General features: G+C 38.9%; 1 protein-coding gene across 5 annotated transcripts in view; it reads right to left on the reverse strand.

Annotated features, from left to right (window-relative positions):
• Positions 1 to 22,102, reverse strand: part of TENM1 (teneurin transmembrane protein 1) — a 502,103-nt gene that overhangs the window by 190,363 nt on the left and 289,638 nt on the right. For 3 of the 5 annotated variants that reach the window (XM_054040278.1, XM_054040279.1, XM_054040277.1), the window contains exons 5-6: positions 19,273 to 19,365; positions 17,068 to 17,306 (exon numbers count right to left, since the gene is read on the reverse strand). In XM_054040278.1, coding sequence (XP_053896253.1) covers positions 17,068 to 17,306; positions 19,273 to 19,365 — 332 coding nt within the window. The remainder of the gene's footprint in view (positions 1 to 17,067; positions 17,307 to 19,272; positions 19,366 to 22,102) is intronic. The other 2 variants (XM_054040281.1, XM_054040280.1) reach the window with 1 other exon arrangement.

The raw sequence follows: 22,102 nt of genomic DNA on the forward strand, positions 1-22,102 counted from the left end.
TGTAATATGATGTATGTCACAAGGCAGGGGGCTGAATGTGCAATGTATGTTTTTCCTTGTTCCACTTCTTTTTTAGCTTGGCTACATTATGCATTTCATCAGCCATTCTCACCAATTAACCTAGTTTGCTTTGTCTTCCCTTCCGGCTGGGGAAGTACTGTAGTTTCTGTAGTACATGCCAAAGCTTGGCAAGCTAGCTGAACTGTTTGTATGTTTGACAGTCTGTTTCCTTCCTGAAAAATACCAACTACATTATAGAGATGATGCCCTTTGCCAGCCTTGGACTCCTGACTTGTAGCCTATGGGAGATTACATGTGATACCACTAGGTAGGTTTCTCGTTGAACAATGTATAAGGCTGGATGTTTGAACAGAAAATAAGTTCTACTTGGATTAAATTAAATGGCTTCTATCATTACAGAAACTGGTTAGCTGGCAATCTTAAAATAAATCTAATTTTCATTATATTAACCATCAAGTTCATGTGTATGAACTATAGCTCTTTGACAAATTAACTTCAAATCTAGGTATTACTCTGGTAATAACCAGTTTACACACAACACTGGAAGCCATTAAATCTTGGAGAAGATTATTTCAGGAGCTCACTAAAGGAAGTAGCACATATTTATTTATCATTTTAATTAATATTTTCACCACATTTTCGTTAATATTTTTCTTTTCTCTTAGTTAAATATAATTTCTACAAAAATGCCTGTTTGCCCTATAATAGAGGTGCAGTATGCAGATAAAAACTACATTTTATTTTAAATATACATACATTTTACCAAGTAGGATTCAAGAAAGTTTGCTTTTAAATCTCTTTCAAACATCTCTGGAAGATGATGAAGCTCCATGCAGAAAGTGTTTACTTGATTTTATTAAAACACCACAAAGGATGTTACCATTTGAAGCACTCTCCTTTCTCATTTGCCAGCACAATACTAGCTTCCTCTCTGCACATTCTCACTGCTGTTAATACAAGCACCTTCTTGTGCTTCTCTCTTGCTCTCTGGAACAACCAGCCTGATTACTCTGTCTCCTTGACTTTTTACCTTATTAGAGATCTAATCTGAAAACATATCTTTTCCTGATGTGCCAAACCCCAATTTATCCAGCCCTCCACTATTATTTAGCTTTGTCACTGTATGACTACATTCTTCCCCCACAGACTTATACATAGCTCCTATAGAGGTGATTTGGAGGCAGGAAACACATTTGAGGTAAAAATGCGATCCTCTCTTTATATGGTGTTTTGGAGTACACTGCAGATGTCAGATGCTAACGTACAAATTGCAATTATATTGTATTTATATAACACATGTTTAAGTCATTCTAAAATTTTAGATCCTCCTTGCAAAAGATAAATGTAAATATTTTTTTTATAATAATACGATATAGGATTAAATTAAAGACTTTGGTCCAGCTACTAAGTTTGACAGAGTTTACAGTCGGCAGAGCTGACGAGAGTGTAGGATGCTGTGGGGGCAAAGGTGGATCTAAGCTTGCTTTCCACTTCCTCAATCCTGGGCCTATTATGGCTGCTCTAAATTTTGTCAGCTACATTTGGTCTCATCAGACTGCTGTGCTGCCTGAGGATACAGCGGAGCACTGTATACTCTGCCTTGTCCTCAACGTACCACCTAAATGAAGCCAGGGAGCAGTGGCAACTCTGGCCTTCTGGCATCTCCATCACAGGGAATCCTTGGTTGCCCCTTTAAGGTAACTTTCTGGCTGTTTTGCACCAATGAGGTAACTCAGAACTGCCAGGGCCAAGGCTCTGGTCCTTCATCTGCAAAGCAAATAATTAGAATGACCTATTTTGCTCAACTTTTAATCAAAAGGAAATTGACATTTCTAGATAAGTAACGCACGTCTTGTAAGTTTGCAGCATACTCAGGCAAAGACTCAGAAATATACAAAAGTGGGATTTTCAGGTTTCATTTTGTAAACCAGATTATTCCATACCTTCTGCTTATAAAGCCAATAATCTAATTTAATTTATTCGTATCTACCTTCTGTGTAAACACAGCTTGTCAATTTATGTGCTGCAAGTCTGGCAGTATATGAAATGTGTGGTTTGGCTCAAATGCAAAATAGACTCTCAACAGTGAAGAGAAGACCAAAAAAAAAAAAGAAAGTGCCCTTTGCAATAAGCACGTATCTAACCCACATGACTAATTTTTGGGGACAAAATCCCACAAATGTGTAGTCTCTCCAAATCACCGACCTGCACAAAATGCCTTTTGTTTTGCTTTCCCTGCTATTTTCATTTATTTTAGAAAATCTTATTAGAACTTCCTCTATCAGATCTAAGAATTACAGTAGTTTTGACAGAATGGACTTCATTAGCTGACCATTGTTTCTGCCCCTCATCAGACAATCTTGAGCTACTTGAAAAGTATTTATTTTCTGCAATTGCACACTGGTCCTGTTTACAATGTTGGATTACATCCATGCTATAAAGTCATGATGTGCATTGGTGTTTGTGATCATGTGGGAATTTTCTGCAATATTTTATGAATCCTCAGTTTCCTCCTAGGCTTTGCATTGCTACCCAGTGTGGGGAAGAAGATTAATTTTGCTCTCAGGCTACGCTAAAAGATGTAAGTGCATGTGTCACCTCCCTGTTTGGGTGGAATGAGTAGAGTTATTAAGGGACTGGTTGAAACTGACCCAGGTCAACAGAGGGTCCAGGGAGACAATGCACGCTGCAATGATTCATGTTATTGACATTCAACAGTGGGAAGCTCCGGCCATGGGGGTTGTGAACTCAGCATGGTCCTGCCTGGAAAAAAAGGACAGAGTGTCCAGCAGGGAATAAAGGGCTTGTCTTCACTACCGGGGTAAATTGACCTAATTATGCTACTCCAACTATGTGAATAATGTAGTGGAAGTTGACGTAGCTTAAGTCGATTTACCCCGGTGTCTTCACTGCGCTGAGTCGACGGGAGACGCTCTCTGGTCGACTTACCTTACTCTTCTCGGAGAGCTGGAATACTGGGGTCAATGGGAGAGTGCTCTGCCATCGATTTAGTGGGTCTTCACTAGACCCGCTAAATTGATCCCTGCTTCATCAATTGTAGCAGCTTCAATCTCCCCATAGTGGAAATCAGCCCAAAGTGTGGGCTCTGGAAGAAGCTGAGCTCTTTCACTTGGGAACTGAGTAAGGAAGGAAGTCAGAGAGAGACAGAGCCCCAAAATGGAGTTCATTACAGCTTGGCTGCTAAACTGTGGCTTGACCATTATTTCTCTATGCTAACCTAAGGACTTGCAGTGCAGTGTACCACTTGAGTAATGCATTCTACTTTGTTTTGAAAAACACTGTGTGGGGTTTTGCTGCAAATACTGGCTGGCATGATTAGTCCCTGAAGAGTGTACATGTCTATTCTGTACCAGCAGTCTATTTAAATTAGACTCACTGAGCCGAGCTCACAGTGTGAAGCAGGCATGCTGGAGTCCAGTAGCTCAGTCTAGGAGGCAGGAAGGCTGCGGGGCCTACCCAGAAGGAGCAGTGAGACACTTGGGAAATCTGGCACACTAAAGGGGTTCCTCCAAGAGACTGTTCAAAAACTGGAGTGTAGCACAGATCCTGGGGATCCATGACAGTGTTCAGATGAAAGTTAAAAATACAAGCCTGATTTTCAGTTGTCCTAAGGCTCTTCACACTACTTTGTCAGTATAAAGGAGACAAAGTGAGTATAAATGTAATTCATACACTGCCAGGGATGTAAAGTGGCTTCAGTGTAAATGAGAATTAGGGCCAAAGCTGCACTATTTGGAGGAGGACAGCTTATCTATCATTAGATCTTCTAAGTAATATGCTAGTAGCATTGTGCTATGATCAAGTTATGAGATTCTGTGCCTTACAACTGCTACATTCTTCATTTGGATATGATTTATCAAGGTGAAGAAAGGGATAGTGGTTTCTGGTCTGGTAACCTTTCCTGAAATGAAGATTTGTGCCACATGGCTATTATGTCCCTCTTGACTCGTAAGCATTTTCCTCTCTATAAGTAACACATTTTTATACCTCAGAATAAAAACCTTGGGACAATTAAAAAGAGGGATCATTTCTTATATTCTGTCATATAAGGACCAACCTGATTTCACATTTCAAACTGAAACCTCTGTTAGAGTTAGGGACAGAAATAAACAATCTTGGCAAACAGCACAATGAAGTATGATTGATTGGCCTTTGACAACTCTTTCTTTCAGTAGAGCTAAGGATTTGTAACTATACTGGAAATGTCCAAAATTTCTAAGACAAGCCTCTGCTAGTATCTATTAGTCAGACCTGGAATCATACAGAATAGAAACCTAAGACATCCAGCTGTGAAATAAGCACTTCTGGACTCAAGTAATCCCACTGAAGTATTCACTAATGTGATTTAAGGTTGCACAGCTGTGGTCCAACCTGAAGAGTTTAACAATGTATATTCTACTGTATTCTCTGAGCTTTCTGAATGGTGTAGAAAGCTACACAATTGATATTGTCTACCAACATGTTATTGAGGTATATGTTTCTCAAAACCTGGCCCAACCTTACAACCTGCTAACACCCAAACTTGCACTACTGCCCTTTACAGTGTGTGAAAAGGGACTGAAATAAAGGACAGGACACAATGGAAAATAGAGTATTTGAACTTGTGCAACATTTTCTATAATATTAATGTGACGACCCAACACCCATCTCTGATTTCTGCTATTTCTAGTAATAAATAATGGGATAACGTCAAATGTATTTTTTATGGGAGAGTTGTAAATGTGTCTGAAATAAGTGATATCTCTTACATTGACAATGGGTCCGATTTTCAGAGGGGCTGAGCACTTGCAGAACCCACTGAAGTCACTGGAACTGCATGGATTTAGCACCTTTGAAAACTAAGCCCAGTGACTTTGCATGCTCAGATAATATGCTGATAAAAGGCTAGGGCATTATGAATGCAAAGTGCTATGGACCAATGGTTATTCTTTGGAAGTCCAATGACACCTAATTAAACAATCAAATAATCAACTAAGAATAAACTATTGTATCAGACTTTAAGAAAACAACGATTTAGTGGAAAATTACAGAAACTAATACCATATGTTCTTATACTAATAAAAATTCTTTTGTAGATTTGTATCACCCTATTTTTAACATCTGATTTGAATTTCCTCCACAACTGCTGATTGTTGCTTGACTTTTTAGTTTTATGATAAGACTCATCTAAGCAACAGATGCTGCATCATAAAATCAGAGTATTTAGAGACAACACTACAGAATCGTAATGTATTTTAATATCATCTATATCAATACAGAGCTAGAGATAAAGACAGCAAAACACATTCAAGATACTGAACCATACTTTTGTGCTGATGACTTCTGTGTGCTAAAGCCAGTTGATATAACTGCACTTATCACTCCCCTTTAGCTCCTTATCTCCAGGCCATAATGAAAGCAGGGTGAGTGGGCAGAGTGGCCAGGGGTGCAAAAACGGGGTGGTGCGCAGGATTGGGCCCAGCGATGTCTGCCCCAACTCCCCTGCAAGATTGGGCCCAGCAACATCTGGCCAGAACCCAGAGTGCTCAGCATTCCTCTCCCCGCCCCCCCCCCCCCGCCCCCCAATCACAGGCTCAATGACCCCATCCGGAGCAGTCTCCCTAGCACCTAGGACCTTGGCGGGGCGGCAGGCATGCATGGAGCTGAGTGTTGCTTGGCTCATTGCTCAGTAACATCTGCTAAAGCTGCTGCTCTGCTGGGGATTAAAAGGGTTAAAGGGGGGAAAGGGGCAAATTGAGGGTGGATGGGGAAGGTCTGAGCAGGGGGCAGAAACTGGCTTGGGGGGTCAAACAGCTGGAGGCAGGTGCAGGAGAGGGGCCAAAGAGCAAAATTAGGGGGGGTAGGAGCCGGGGTTCAGTCCAAGGGGGTGAGGGACTGCCAGATGGAGGCAGAGGGCAAAGCCCTAGCACAGGGAGGGGCAGAGGACACAGTTACCCCGATAGGGTGAGCCACTTGCCTTGTTTACAAAATAGCATGGGGGGGCAGAGGGGCTTCCATGATTAGGAGGAAGTGTTCAGACAAGAAAGAATATAGTTGTAATATAGAAAAGGGTGAGTTCTAGTTTGGAGGGGCTGCTTGTGATTTACAGTAGGGGAAGCAACAGTAGAATCTGTAAGAAAGTAAAGTAAAACATGCCTTTTTAATCAACACTCTGTAATGGTAAAACACACGCTGCTCCCTCCTTTAGCTGTGTTTTCCTCTTACTATGACCCACCCTTACTTGTTGCTGCCCCATCCTGATTCAATCGGTATTACAGAGAATAGAATAAAGGAACCTCCCTCTGATCCACTGTTATAATGCTCCATTAACTCCAGCAAGGTGCACTCACACATAAGGGAAGTGACACTGTCAGGGCCAACTGACAAGCACGGCATAATCTGATTTCACAATCACAACCATATACTTTCTTCTGTCTCCACACTTAAGTGTGAGGGGCCTCGCCTGGCCAGAAGTCAAATGTCACAGAACCATATAGTTAGAAGGGACCGCAAGAGTCATCTAGTCTAACCCCCTTCCAATATGCAGGATGCATCATGCCTCTTATCAGCTGTCACAGCATAGCTTCCCCCACTGAATGATACTTCCCACAGTGGCCTTATACAAACAAGCCATGCTAATATGATCCTTCCCCTTTAAAGGGGTATTATCACCAAATGCTTGGCAGGATTCCACAGGAAAAATTATCAGGTATAAGCCAACTATAATATTGTACCAGCAAGCAAACAATAATCAATATTCTTCTTAGAAAACTAAAATCACTATGCAAACAGGTAAAAAACAGAAATCTTACATCCTTTCCCCTGCAAAATGTCTGTCTCCCTCATATAAAGGCCAGAGAAAGGGTGGCTTCTGCTTATACAGAGTCAGATGCTATGTTGGTAATTCGACTGCTAGATAATGCACCTCTCTGGTAAATTCATTCTTTGTTTACTTGAGTCCCTTTTATTCTCTGATGTGTCACTGAAAGAGGTGGCTGTTTATTCGAGCTACAGTCTCACTGTGGGGTGATGGAAAACCACCAGTATCACTTTTTTTTAATATATATATAAAAACAGAAATGCAATTTTATGTCTTTCTGAACAAGTTTCATGCCATTAAGTCATTGCAATATCCATATTTATTTTCAGTCCATGTTTTTTTCTGTGCCTGTCAATGAGTTTAAAGGTTATATAGGAGGATACTATAAGGATGTTAAAGGATTGTGTGAAATTAATGCGACACTTAAAAGAATCATACAGTAACTTTTATCGTCTACGTACTGTAGTGATATGCAAAAATAAATGCACTCTCATTACTCTATAATATCCTAATTCAAATTAGCTTAAAAAACCCAGTAGGGGGCAAATATGCTTGCTCACCCCCGGCGCTAAAATGCCTAGTTACAGATCTGCCTTATCTGTATTATACCCACTAACCAAGTCCATCAGGACTACTTCTAACATGTCACAAACATGCTTTCAAACAATGGTCTTGTCATTTAAAGTCCCCCAAACCTGTCAAGAGATCTGTTTCTTTCCTACACCCCAAATTATTCTGGTGATAGGTGCCGCTTTATTCCATATAGACCAGTGACAAATGTACAAATCAGGACATATACATCAAGGGAAAACTAGAACTCACCCTTTTCTATATTACAACTCAAGACAGAAGACCTTAAAATCACATTATTATTATTGTTATACATGGTTAAGATCTTTCAATAATTTCTAGAGATTTATAAAATGTATTTGTCACAATTTTGGGGTAACTGTACCTGTATTCCCCCTCCAACATCCCTCAAGGGCTCATTTCTTCTTTAGGTAAAACATTACAGAGAAAACATATTAGAAAATAAAAACCTACATGCATGCTAAAAAGCTTACTAGAGGTCACCCTCAATGCCAACCTAGGGCTCTGGAAGGTTCTGGACCTTCAAAACCCATAGCTGAGTTTTCCTCAGGGTTACAAGTTCATAACCATCTTAGATCCAGAATGAAAGATAGGGCATGTCTTCACTAGCAACGTGCTTTAACTTGGCTGTATAGTCGCGGCACACGAGGGGCTACCAGTGCGGCTCACAATGGTGCACTGTCTACACTGCCACTTTACAGCGCTGAAATTTGCAGTGCTCAGGGGTGTGTTTTTTCACACCCCTGAGCGAGAAAGTTGCAGTGCTGTAAAGTGGCAGTGTAGACAAGGCCTTAGGTAGATCAGTCCTTTTTATTTTTTTTAAATACAGCTCAGGCCTTTGATCTTGGCCTTCTTTAATAGGTAATCAGCAGATGATAACCCTCTCCTCAGGTTATTTGCATAACCGGATAATAGTTGGTTAATTTACATTAACCTCTTAAGAACATAAGAACGGCCATACTGGGTCAGACCAAAGGTCCATAAAGACCAGTATCCTGTCCTCTGACAGTGGCCAATGGCAGGTGCTCCAAAGGGAATGAACAGACAGGTTATCATCAAGTGATCCATGCCCTGTCACCCAATCCCAGCTTCTGGCAAACAGAGGCTAGGGACACCATTCCTGCCCATCCTGGCTAATAGCCATTGATGGACCTATCTTCCATGAATTTATCTAGCTCCCTTTTGAACCCTGTTACAGTACTGGCCTTCACAACACTCGCTGGCAAGGAGTTCCAGAGGTTGACAATGCGTTGCATGAAAAAATACTTTCTTGTGTTTGTTTGAAACCTGCAACCTATTAATTTCATTTGGTGGCCCTTTGTTCTTGTATTATGAGAAGGAGTAAATAACACTTCCTTATTTACTTTCTCTATACCACTCATGATTTTATAGACCTTTGTCATATCCCCCTTTAGTTGCCTCTTTTCCAAGCTGAAAAGTCCCAGTCTTATTAATCTCTCCTCAAACGGAAGCCTCTTCCTAGGGAATACCCGGGAAATCCAGTTAACATTTATTGTCTCATAAATCGATACTTGTCTGACATATTTTCAAAATAATCTTTTGAACTCCTAATTCGTGCATCGGTCACATCTCCTCCCCCCACCCCTCCAAGAGATTACATACAATTCCGGCCCACAGTAATACAAAAATTTAATACAATAAGGTTTTTCAAGGATATTGCAGGAAATTGCCATATCTGTCACAGTGTTATTTATCATTTTTCTCTCATTCTCTATATACTTATGCATGAAGCTGTGTTGGAGACTGTTAAATGTCTGAGAAGGGACTGTTAGCATTTCTGCACTGTTGAGATTTAAGTTCTTCTATGAAAGTTGTCTTGATGTATTTGGTCAAGGTGTTTGCTTTGTTTTTCTTCTGTACTGTGTTTAGAGATTTAAAAAAACCTAAAAACTACCTATATTTCTGATCCTGCGAGTTATCCTGTTAAACCCTGCACACACATAGCCCCATAAATCAGTGGCATCGGAGCCTGTATCTTTATTTCTCTATATACTGTTTCTTCTCAGGAAAAAACTAATCTTGTCATATTTCATCTCTCCAATTCTCCACCCACAATCAGTTATACTGGCTTTTTAGTAGGTACTACATTTTATATACATTCATCCCTTTCTAAAAGAACACAACAACATTAGAGGAAAGAAAAATATTAATATCTTTAATAATGTATCTCAGACATTTTTTCAGTTGGGGGGAAAAAAGTAAGATTAATGAGTGAAGGTAAAACTGGGCAAATATTCACCCTGCAACAGACTCGGTGTTTACTGATGCTGATTATATCCTTCTTAAGTCTTAAAACAAACTAAAGCATAACAAGGACCCAAATGATTTGCTATTTTGCTGACATCTTGAGATTCATCCATTTGTAGAACAATTCATGAAGTGTATATCTCAGAAGGATTATCTCTAGCTATGCATCCATAACTTATGTGGCATTTATTGTATGAAATGTTTGTGCAATTCATTTTCCTCAAATTTTAAATGGCCTAATCCAGTAAAGTTGGAAAAGAACATATACCAATTTTAGCCATGTAGAGACATGGACAACCCTATAAAATACAAGTTATTTACATGTGCTGTAGATGGTATCAGCATTAAGAGGCGGATTTGGTTGATTTCACATTGCCATCTTACATATGGACACATAGGTTAATGTATAACTTGTTTTCTCTATTCAGTCTTTCATCCTGTTGGCAATTTAGTAAACTGTTAACTACTCAAAAGCTTGATCAGACTCTCAAGAATCACGAGAGAAGCTGCTGCATGTATTGCCCTTCTCAAACACTGATAAAATGCATTAACCCTTCTTCTGGTGTGTTGCATACATTCGTGTCTTACTGACGTCTTCAATTGGCTAATTAGTACATTCAAGTAATTGTGTTCAAGACTGACACGGTGCTGGGCAAGAACTGCTGACTCAGCCCTCTGTCACGCCAGCTCCTGTTAAGGGAAGTACATTGGAGCTGGCTAGAGAAAACCTGTGCCTAATTGGGGAATGGGAGACAGTTGCCTGCCCAATTAGCTAGGGGTTGTATAAAAGGCTGGGCGGAAGGAAGCCAGGGGGAAAGGAGGAGCGAGGGAGCGGAAGCAGAGCGATAGCTCTTCCCTCCTGGGTGCAGACACTAGACCCCAAGCTGTGTATGCTGAAAAGGTGGTGGGAGCACAGCCTGTAAATAAACGGCACCAGGGGTTACTGAATCCCAGGGTCACGTAGTGACTTTATCAGCACAGCAGGGTAGGAGCCAAGAGGGCCCTGTAGCACCCTGCTACAAAGATTGACACCAATACATTGACTGCCAAAACATATACGAGAGGATAGAAGAAAAGTAAACATGGACATGCTTTGATTCAGTTGGAAACACCACACCCCAAATACCCTCTGTATGCAATCAGCATTTTCTTTGCTCTTGGCAACAATTATTATGAGTTTGCAACGTATTCATAGGAGCGCACGCAGCTAAAGCTAAAACTTAAATTCTGCAGTTCAGGAGATTTGGTAGGTTGAACACTGTGACTATAGATTGTCAAAAAATCAGTCTGTGCTGCTTTTCAAACAACTACTTCCATACTCCCCTTGATCTATGTATGAGATGCATTTACATCAGTGGTAACAGCAAAAGAGTATGTGCAGTGGTTTATAGATTAAAAATGAGAAAGTAGACAAAATGTAGTAAAAACTTCTTACTGACTGGTAGTTCAAAAGACAGAAAAACATAGAACAAGTGGATGCTTTCAGCTAAAGCTTTCAGACTTTCCCTATGATGTTCCCATTGGTACAGAGAGTCTAAAAGAACAAAAATGGATCTAGCTAGTTATAAGGAAAATATTTCATTTTTTGACTAGCGAGAAGTAAACCACATTCAGGGTGTTTGGATCCAAATTTTTGGCTTGGCTAATTACAAATATAGGAGCTGGAATCAGGTTTGGATTTCCAACACCCACTATGAATGGGAGTTGTTCTGATCTGGGGTTTAGATTTGGGTCCATCCGAAATTGTGATATATAGCTTTTAGGTCTAACAACAGGAAAAACAGGTTTCAGAGTAGCAGCCGTGTTAGTCTGAATCGGCAAAAAGAAAACAGTTTCAACAGCACACTAAGTTGCTGAATGATATGCATAAGAGCAGGCTTACATATTAACAAAGTATCTACATTCATTTGGCCTGATATCACAGCTTCCCACATGGCAACTTCTATTATAATAGAAGGACAGTTTGATTTTGTCATTTGCAAGTTTCCCCTTATCCTTCATAATAGTAGTAGTAGTAACAACAACATTAACAACACCACCACCTGACGCTTATATAGCACTTTTCATCAGTACATCTCAAAGTGCTTTAAGAAGGTGGTCAATCTCATTATCCCCATTTTACAGATGGGGAAACTGAAGCACAGGGAGATAAAGTAACTTGCTCAAGGTCACCTAGGATGCCTGTGCTAGAAACAGAATCCAGGTCTCCTGAGTCCCAGACCAGTGCTCTATCTAGTATTTGATCCTGCAACACTGAAGTCAATGGGAGTTTTCCTAATGACTTTATTGGGAGTAGGAACAGGTTCTGTATGCGTAGTTTAGTGATACCGCTACACAGTTTGGACCCAAGCATGTAGTTCTTACTCCAGCAAAACTGCCCCAGACTTTAACAAAACTTCCCTTGAGTAAGGATTGCAGGATTCAACCCAATGTGAATCACAGTGAGTGAAAGGAAAAGATTTGCTGAGTGAATTTTAATTGTAGAGTATTTCACAGAATATGATTACAAAATCTTTTCATACATTCACCTACTCTTATTTAAAACATGAACATTTAAATTCTTGGCATGAAAAGATATGCAAATATGAAACCCTAGTGAACAAGTGAACTTTCAAAATAGTTTATATGCTATTATTCATCCCTAACAAAGGAAAAGAATTAAGGAACCTGACTCATAACAGCAGACTTTGAACATATTTAAATATTTAATCTGCCAGATATGGCCATGGTGAATATTAAATCTGAATACCCCAGTTAACAAGTATCTGCATTTACTACAGAACTTTTAGAACTAAAACACTTTCCTGGATAAACAAAAAGATAGATGCATCTTGGGAAATTTCCCAATTTAACACACATTTTCAAGTCTAAAAAATGATATTTTTCCATTTAAAGAGAAATTATTCTCTACTATCCTTCCTACAGAATATTTAATATCTATTAAAGAAATACATATTTCTCACACAACTAGAAGGCAATGTTCTATCACAGACATTGTTGGGAGGACTATGATAAATATAGATGTCCACTTAAGGCACTTGTGGGGTTCTGTGGGGCTTATCCCATCCTTTGTTGAATACATTAGAAGGGCTAATAAGGAGGCAGGACTTATGGTACCCATCAGCGTACTGATGACATCCAGCTCTAATCTCCAGTAAAGGTGGTTGAGCACTTTGCCCAGTGGCAGGATGAGGGATGAAGTGAGATGGTATTGGTGGGATAAGGAAAGCAACCAGATGAGGTTGAAATAAAATCTATGGACTTTCCTAATATGCCCTCCAATTGTTACACACGTTCACAATAAGGGCAGCTTATTACACACTCAGCTGCTTTTAAACAATCACATACCAGCAGTGGCCAAGCCCACTTTCCCATCTGCCTTAGACTAGAAAGTCAAAACTTTCCTTCTGTTGCTAATAGCATCTAGGAATTTGTCACCTGTTGGCTAGATTACTTCAATGAGCAATTAATGGGGCTACACATTGCATCCGAAGAAGTGAGGTTTTTACTCACGAAAGCTTATGCCCAAATAAATCTGTTAGTCTTTAAGGTGCCACCAGACTCCTTGTTGTTTTTGTAGATACAGACTAACACGGCTACCCCCTGATACATTGAATCAGGTGTCAGAAACTTTGGTTACTATAGAATGCTGCTGCATTTGTTAAACAGAGCTTCTTGAGAGGAGTATATTGTGGGATGGGGGAACTGGGATCACAAGAAGATAACACTGCTGGTTTTGGATGAGGGCGGATGGTGCATGCTGGATGGGGGTACCTTCTTCTGAGTGGGAGCTGATGCTGTGTGTTGCTGAGCAAGGGTGCTGAGAGACAGTTAGGGAAGGTACTTTGTCCCCTTTCCTCCTCTTCCTATCAATCCACTTACAGTGTTCTCTGCCTCAGGGAAGCATTGCTTAAAGATAGTGAGAAGCTGTGAGGAGGAGACACCTCATTATCTTTAAACGCTGGAAGGGAGGGTTGGAAGACTGACAAACCGCAGCAGCAATGGGGAGGCAGACACAGGAGAAAGGAGGAAGAACTATTCCTCCTTCCTTCTCCTTAGCTTGTTCCTTCTGGGTCTTAGCAGCCATTAGCTATTTTAGTCTCTCTCCTCTGGCCACACTTTTGCATCTTGCCTATGGATCATGACCCCCTATTTGAGAAATGTTGGTATATATTATTCTCAGACTGCAACAGTGATTGTGCCAACTCCCACTTCAGTTTTCCACACACAACATGCTTATTGAAGCTTTGTGCATACAAGATGCCAGGCTACTGCTCATTCCAATACATATAAATGAGTCTTGCATGTGTAATTTTCAATTGGAAAACTGAAAGCAGTTCCAATGGCTGTTTAGTTACTCTGCCTTGGGAGACGTTGGCTAGATAGCTGCTGCAGGACACTTCACTCAACCAACTACAGCTCCAAAAGAGCAAGATAGGATTCAGGTGGTGGTGGCATAAAATAACTCAGTTTTGTGTTTGGTGGAAAGACAGGGGAAAACATCAATGTGTAGGATTTTCAATGACACTGAAGGGAGTTAGGCACCGAAATCACTTTGAAATTCAATGGGATTCGGGGACCCAAACCCCATAATGCACTTTGAAAATTCTAAGCAACATTTTTATTTTTCACAAACATGGGTTTTCCCATATCTTTTCAATAGATTCAACAGCAGTGAAGTTTTTGGCACATCTTTAGAATATACCCCCTAATATTATTATGGTACAGACAGGTTTTATATTCAAAACATTATTTTGTAAAACTGTAAAAAAAGTGTTTATGTTGGAGGTAGGGACCTTGGGCTCTTCAATGTTTCTTAGACAAAATTAGCACTGCAGAACAAAGCAAGATCTTCATCAATATCAAACTTACATGGCAGCATTGTTTTAATTACCGTGTACTGTATACTCTCACTCTATACACCAATGTGATGTTTTTCATCTCTCTCAGGGTCCAGCAAGAAAAATATATGACTTACATTTTTTATTGAAAATATTTAATCAATCAAATGCAAAAAAATAAACAAAAATGAGGGAAAAGACACAAAAAAGAATTCTTGGGATATATTTTTTGATACTGGAAACTGAAGTCCACTATTTAGTCACAAAACAGCTACAGATCATAGGAAACAGTACAAGGCAAAACAGCAGCTATGCAAACCACGTTGCCCCACTAACGTACCCTTTTAGGTAGACATAAGAGGGCAGTTCAGCCTCTATGTCCCTTCACTGAAATTTGCTGCAGAGATTGACAAAGACAATATCATTGGTGACAGGGATTTTTGTAAAATGGAATCTGTTTACTAGAAACAGGACTGAAAACAAACTCATCATGTAAGCCACTGAGCACCAACCAAAAACTAATGACGTTGTCATTATTAACTTAGACAAAATTTGAAATAAAAACGAGAAGCAAAAAGGCTTCTTACCCCATAACCCCTGAGGGCATGTTTACACTAAAAACCTAAGTTGACCGATATTAGGTCGACTTACAGCCACTGCAGTAATTACTGCAGCAGTGGTTCATGCCACACTATCCTCTTTCGGTTGGTGGTGCATGTCCTCATCGGGAGCGCTTCCACCGAGCTAAGTGGGGCAGTGTGGGGAGCTGAGAGCCCAGGCTCTCGGGTCCGCTTGCAGCTCCCCACAAGGAGCCTGGCTGTCCCACAGGCTCCCCGCTGGCTGCCCGCCACCTCCATTTCCTGCTCTCCACTGGGAGCAGGGCAGCGGCCCGGCTCTTACCTCCCTGATCTCCGCTGGGAGTGGGGAGCCGGGAGCCTCAGTGCAGTGGAGTGGAGAGCTGGGCAGCAGCCCGGCTGGGAGTGGGGAGCGCTTTCTTGTCAGTTTCACAGCTCCAGCATGGAGCCATGAAATTGACAAGAATGGCAGCCAACAGCGGATTGGTAACAGTGTCTACATGGACACTGCGTTGGCCTAACTACACCGACATTAGCCTACCCATTTTGTGGAAGTGGAGTTATTATGTCAGTGTAGTAGGGCACAAGGCTGTAATATGTACATTGACATAGTTGAGCTGACATAAGCTGCATTATGTCGATTTAATTTTGTAGTGTAGACCAGGGCTAAGTCACTTGATTTTTTTTTGGGTGGTAGCACTTTAAGAGATAATGCCAATCTGTACTGTGGTATGATAATTCCCATAATTATTGATTCTGAAGGGAGTATGTCCAATGACTATGCAAAACTATATGTAGACCCTGCCATGCTTGGCGGTATTGCAGATATCTGGTATATCTAAACATCTCTGAATACTTTTTTGCTAACTGGTGCCCTCTCTTTCAGGTGACCCCATTTTTAGTATTCATACTCAAGGCACAAATATGTATTGGATACTTCAACTCTTGCTTGCTTATAAAGTGATCACTATATAAACTAAGAAATAATAGTATGTGCATGTGTGTGAGTGTATACACAAATCTACAAAACAATCCATTTGTTTGGAGAATATTACAGTCATATGTTTTAGAATTCATATATTTTATAAAACTCAAATTTTAGACTACAAAACCATCCAAATGTGGAAATTAATGTTCAGTGAAACTAAAATGTCACCTAGAAAGTCAATAAGATTTGCTGTCAAGTAAGTATGATTTTTAATCACAGTGACTCCAAGCCCAATTACAATATTCTTCTTCCAAAAGGAGGAAGGAGAGTTTAGCCATTTTGATTAATTCTGTCAGTGCATTGTAATAACAAAACTGCAGAGTTATTTACTAAGCAAAAATGAGCCTGAAATGAATTAAAAGTGCATTTCAATCTATGCAACATTTTTTTTTATCAAACATAAATTCAATATAGCAACAGCAAAATATATCTTATAAAGAAAATATGGCACAAATATTAAGTATATTTAAAGATAGCTGCAAATCTAGTCAAAGAAACTGAGATTAAGGAGACAATATCAGTGTTTTAATTTGTGATCACATTAGAGAAACTAAATGTTGCTAGCAAGGCAAAATCCGATTGAAAGTTCTTTATCAACATTATTTAAAATTATAGAAGTAGCAGCAAAAGTTATAACTCAGTGTGAAAATCAGACCAACTTTTAATTTAAGGGAAAATAGTCAATGACAGCAATTAAAACCAGTGGGAGTCCTCAACTAGTGTAAACATGCTGTCTTGAATAATATTTCTTTTTTTTAATAGGCAGTATTTGTGGTTAACAGAATATGAGTTAATTAGAGTTCCATGTTATTTTCAATCCCTGGCCTAGGTTGTATTTTGCTTTCTGGGATTTATGAAGCACTCCCCTGCAAATGTTATTAGTAAAACATGATCTTTATATTAAGGTGAAAACAAGTATAGTAATTGAACAGAAAGGGTAAAGAAAGGAAATAAAAGGCTTACCAATAACATAGGCTAACAACAGTGCCAGAGTAACTGTAATAGCTGTAGCACTCAGAGCAGTGCACTTCCAGTTGCAGCACCTGTAAGGTTTGTTAAAAGTGAAGGCAGGTCTAGAAAATGTACTTCTAGGAAGTGGCCTAGGAGGTGGAGAGTAAACCGTATTGGATGTTAAAGGATAGTTCTGACTGGCTGCACTGAAGATAGCCGAAGAACCAGATCCATGTTTAAATAGGAAATGCCTATGAAAAGAAGACAAAGAATCATGTTGTAAAAACTGAATTCATCCTCTAAAATGGGGAAATCAACTGCATAAACATTATGTGATAAATGCTGTGGGTTCCTACAAAGATATACAAAAAAGACAGAAGATGCATGCATGGGAGTACTCTCTGTTTTCTGAGTCTGAAGTACAGTCTTTTGCCACATTCTGATTTTCTCAGCCATTTATTAGGAGGGCTTCTGTTTTGGGGGGTTAATTTCATTTTTTGAGATTTATTTTGCTTTTTATGTACATTTCTAAAAATCAGGGTAGAGGGGGGTTTAGGGATCTTTCTTTGTATATACTGTCATGAGTAATGTCTATTATAGATGTTAGTCATTACAGAAGTAGATACTATAATGAGAGATCTCTTTGTAATGTTCCCTAGTGCACTTTAATGTAGTTCTGTTTCAAAGAGCACTACATTAAAGCTCACTAGGGAAGCTTTCATGCTTACCAGTAGGGTTCTACACAGTGCAACATGTTGATGCGCTTTAGAAAGCAAACCCCCGTAATCTGCATTACTGGTCCATGTAGACAAGGCTTTAGATACAAGTAACCATTTCCAGTATTTTTCTAGTGATTACTGGATAAACACCAATTTTCATTTATTTAATTTACTTATTTGTGTATTAGGGTGCTCTATTGATGTTTATTGTCTAAACCCAAACTCAGAAGCCCTATTTATTAGTAAAAGAAGACACAGGAAATGCATTCTAAACTGTACTCTCAGTAGCTAAAATCAAGAATGTTAAGAAATGATTATATTGCAACAAGCACATTTGACCTTAGGGACATGGTAAATATATGTTCATGACAAAGGTATAATAAAATGTACAATGGGGCAATGAGTATAATATTCAACATTTCCATTGTAGGATTTTAAAGGAAAGGTTACAATTCTCAAAGATGCTAGATCATACAAAATAAAGGGTAGAACAGTTTAACTTTTTAAAGGCTTTTGTACTCATCTCTCTTCTATAGAAGAGTAACTAAATCAAAATATAAATTCTCACATTAAAATTTTTTGTCATCCACATTAGGGGATCTTTTGATAATCCACAAAGCCAGATTCTGAAACCCTTACTTGTATTGAGTAGCATTTACTCATGCAAGTCTTCAGTGGGATTACTCACATGCATAGGCACTGTTTAACATGAATAAGGGTTACAGAATTTGGTGCTTACATATGAGCATCTCATGTTACTTTTCTGCTCAGCCTATTTGCACACATTTAGGATTTCTTTATTATGCACTGATATTTCACAATATGTTGTGCATATAATTTCATAACAAATATTTTGAGTTTGGCCTTTATGCACCACCTTTCTTAATAGATAGTAATTCTCTGAATATACTGAATACAATAAGATACTGATTTGTGTAGATTAAAGAATGTTGTATATCACCTAAAGAGAATTTATCCATATTTCTACGGTTTACATTGCATAGAAAACAGCACATACATTTTAGGACTTAACGCTTCGCTAGTCACGTCAGAGAAAAATCGAATAGCTCCATTCCTACATTTCGTATACTATTTTTAATGGTCTGTTTAGGGATTTCAAGTTTAAATTAAGACTTAGCTTTTTATCAAGGGTCTCATTCAAGGTCCACTGAAGTCAATGAAAAGATTTCATCTGGCTTTGGATTGGATCCCTCAGCAATATATCAGGAAATTTGTTTTGGTCTAGAGTAGGAGCCTTACTTATGAGATCCTGCATTTGCCTACATAGGCATCACACCACTGCAGTCTCTGTGTACCAATAACATTACATAAGACATCAAACCACCTGTAGGACTATATTCTTCTCCTTCCCTCATATTAGACTGTGCATAATTATTTTGGGTGGAATATTTCTTTCACTTATCTTTAGGGTAATGATGCCAGGCCACTCTTTTAGGTTGTTATGGTGAAAAGGCTTTTGCAAAGATGTGGGTCTTACTTTTCGCTTGGTAGGTGGCAAGATACGTGGTCATCCTGATTTCTGGTGGAAGGGAATTCCACAGCCGAGGGCCAGCAAAACTCCCATTCACTTCTATGGGAGCAGGATCGGGACCACAATGTGAAATAAGGAAAAAGGATATAATAAATTCTTGTTTGTTTTCCCAAGTCAATATTTCTTTAATTGGTTTACAATTTTTGGACACAATGAGACGAAATTGTTATTTCCTTTAAAAATGGAGACCTATTGGATTTTTGAGAGTTAACGTAAATGGTCTAATATATGCAATATTGATTGTGCTATATGGTACATAGTTCAAAAAGATCAGAGGAAAAGGCAAGGAAATGCTGAACTGAAAGCTATTATTAAGGCTGTAATGGTCTAGTAATCAATAGCCAGCATAATTTCATTCTCTTATAAAAGGATTTTAAAATGTTGGTCCATAGCTTGATGGTAAAATATTTCAATGTACAGAATATATTTTGTATTAATACAAGAACAGTATTTGAATTAAAGTACATTTGAGCTAAATTCAACTCACATCCCTTAAGCTAGATAGAGGTCTATATTTGCAGTTAGGAGAGTTTATGTATCTCTAGTTTATTATTATACAACTAAGATTAGCATATAATGCTACCTTAAAAGTGATCAACCCAATGATGTACAATCAAGAAAATGTTATAAATTGTAACAGTATATGCCTTCCATTTTGGGGGGAGTATAATGAGTGCATAAACACGTTTTCATATTATCTGAAAAACAGCGGAAGCATAAAGACAAATTTGCAATGCTAGACCGTATCTATGGTCTCATAAACTTAGATGACTACTCATCTGTCTAAGTACACTGCTTCCCCCAAAGGACTTTAGGACATACTAAAATGTTGCTATCAATTCTATAAAATTGGGCTCTATGTACAGAGAAAAATGTTAACAACTGTAGTTCAAGGCTTTATATGTAAATACAGCTTGGTATGTATCACCTTCTAATAGTAAAGGCAAGAAATTTTTAAGATTCAGAATGTAAGGAAATTGAGAAAAATTATAAGCATGACTGATGGAACCATCTGATAGTAAATAGGAAAGTTTTAAATGGTCATGCAAAAGTGTCAAAAAAACTGTAAAACAGAGATAATGTTCTCTCACTCAAAAATGCAATACAAGACATAATCTGTTTGTAAGATATAAATCATTTAATAATATTACACGGATAATTCCAAGAAACAAAGGAAGATAAGTCACTGCTCAGTAATTATTTCACTGTATAAAACATGAACTCAGAAAACCTTTTTCCCTTGTAGCAAATAAAACAATTTCCTGTGGCCCATCTAACTTTTCTTGCACTCAACTAAAATTTCTCAGCCTCAGGTTCACATCACAGAGGAACTGCACATAAATCCAGGAGGGTGAAGCTCAAACAAAAATGCACTGTAAGTTAATGAAAAATGATAAGGAAAAGCAGTTAATGGGATTTACACATCTATTTATTAGGATGTTCTTTTACATGCTTTGGGGGAGCTTACCTGCAGTAGCAGCCTAAGTCCTGTACAACCTCTATATGTTGCTCTACCTGATGTACAAATGTGACTGCTAGGCAAAGCACAATGCTTGAATCCCTTTCCTGGTCCCATCTGACTCTTGTGTCAGTGGCCCACAACAGACAGAATTTTGTAACTGCCAATCCCTGCACTGAAATGTACACTTTTACTCTACCTTTTGAATGTATGCTTCATTTAAGGAGTCACTAGGCTTCATAAATGTGGGGAGATTTGCCACAGCATGGGGGGGTGATACTCATAGGCAAGAGGTGGGTATTGGAATGTTGTGAGTATACAGAGATGAATGGGGTATGTGGATATAAGTGAGGAGGGAGCTGGGTATTCCAGGTATTATTTCTTATAGAGGCTTGCAAAAACCTAAGACTGGCCCCGATATCCATAATTCATTTCAAGAGACCATAATGAAGGACATTCCTTTCCTTAAAATGATATTCTTTATGATATTGGAAGAGACATTGGGTAGGAGTTCTGTTTTAAAGGTTGTCTCTTATGGGATATAGTAGATATTTTCAGATGAATGAAAATATTCCTCGTATTATTTTAGAGATGACTGTTTGAATCTAGATCTGAATTAGGTTGAGGTTAGGGATCAGGGTCTGGATGTGTGGAAAATCAAGGGTAGGATTTGGTGTCTGATTTGACATTGCCAATAATCTGGCAAACTCTTGAGAGGTTCTAATACCCTTCTGGTTTTGAATCTGAACCAATGTCAAAGATAGTTAGGGAAAGGCTACATTTATGCAGTTGCAACACTAAAGAAGCAAACATATTTGCATGGATATTAAAATCAGATACACATAAATATATATGATTATCTCCCTCTTCCACTAATTTTATATGTTACTCGTCTTAGCTCTTTGGGATAGGACTATGTCTGCCCCTAAGCTTTACACAATGAGGCCCTGATCAACATTTTGCATGCAACTTTCACTTCATGCTCTTGAAACAAAAATACCAGTGAAAATTCAAAACAATTAAAGCAAGCAATAGTATCATATTATATTTTGACAATGTTTTTGGAGACCCACACAGAGTAATTCAATAATAATTACCCTTAAGAGAGTACTAAAATACTGCTAGAGTAACCAGGTTAACAACACATATCTCCCCCTTTTTTATATCTAACCTGCTGAGAAAGTTTCTTTCTGACCTTGTTTTCCCAGCAATGGCCTGGGATTCAGTAAAGGACATTGAATCACTTAAAGATGTAAACAGTGGGGCTGGCAGTCAGCTACTTACCCTGAGTCCTAGGTTGAAATCTCCAGGTTTGAA

Source organism: Malaclemys terrapin, chromosome 9, assembly GCF_027887155.1.
Source record: "Malaclemys terrapin pileata isolate rMalTer1 chromosome 9, rMalTer1.hap1, whole genome shotgun sequence".
Lineage (NCBI taxonomy): Eukaryota > Metazoa > Chordata > Testudines > Emydidae > Malaclemys > Malaclemys terrapin.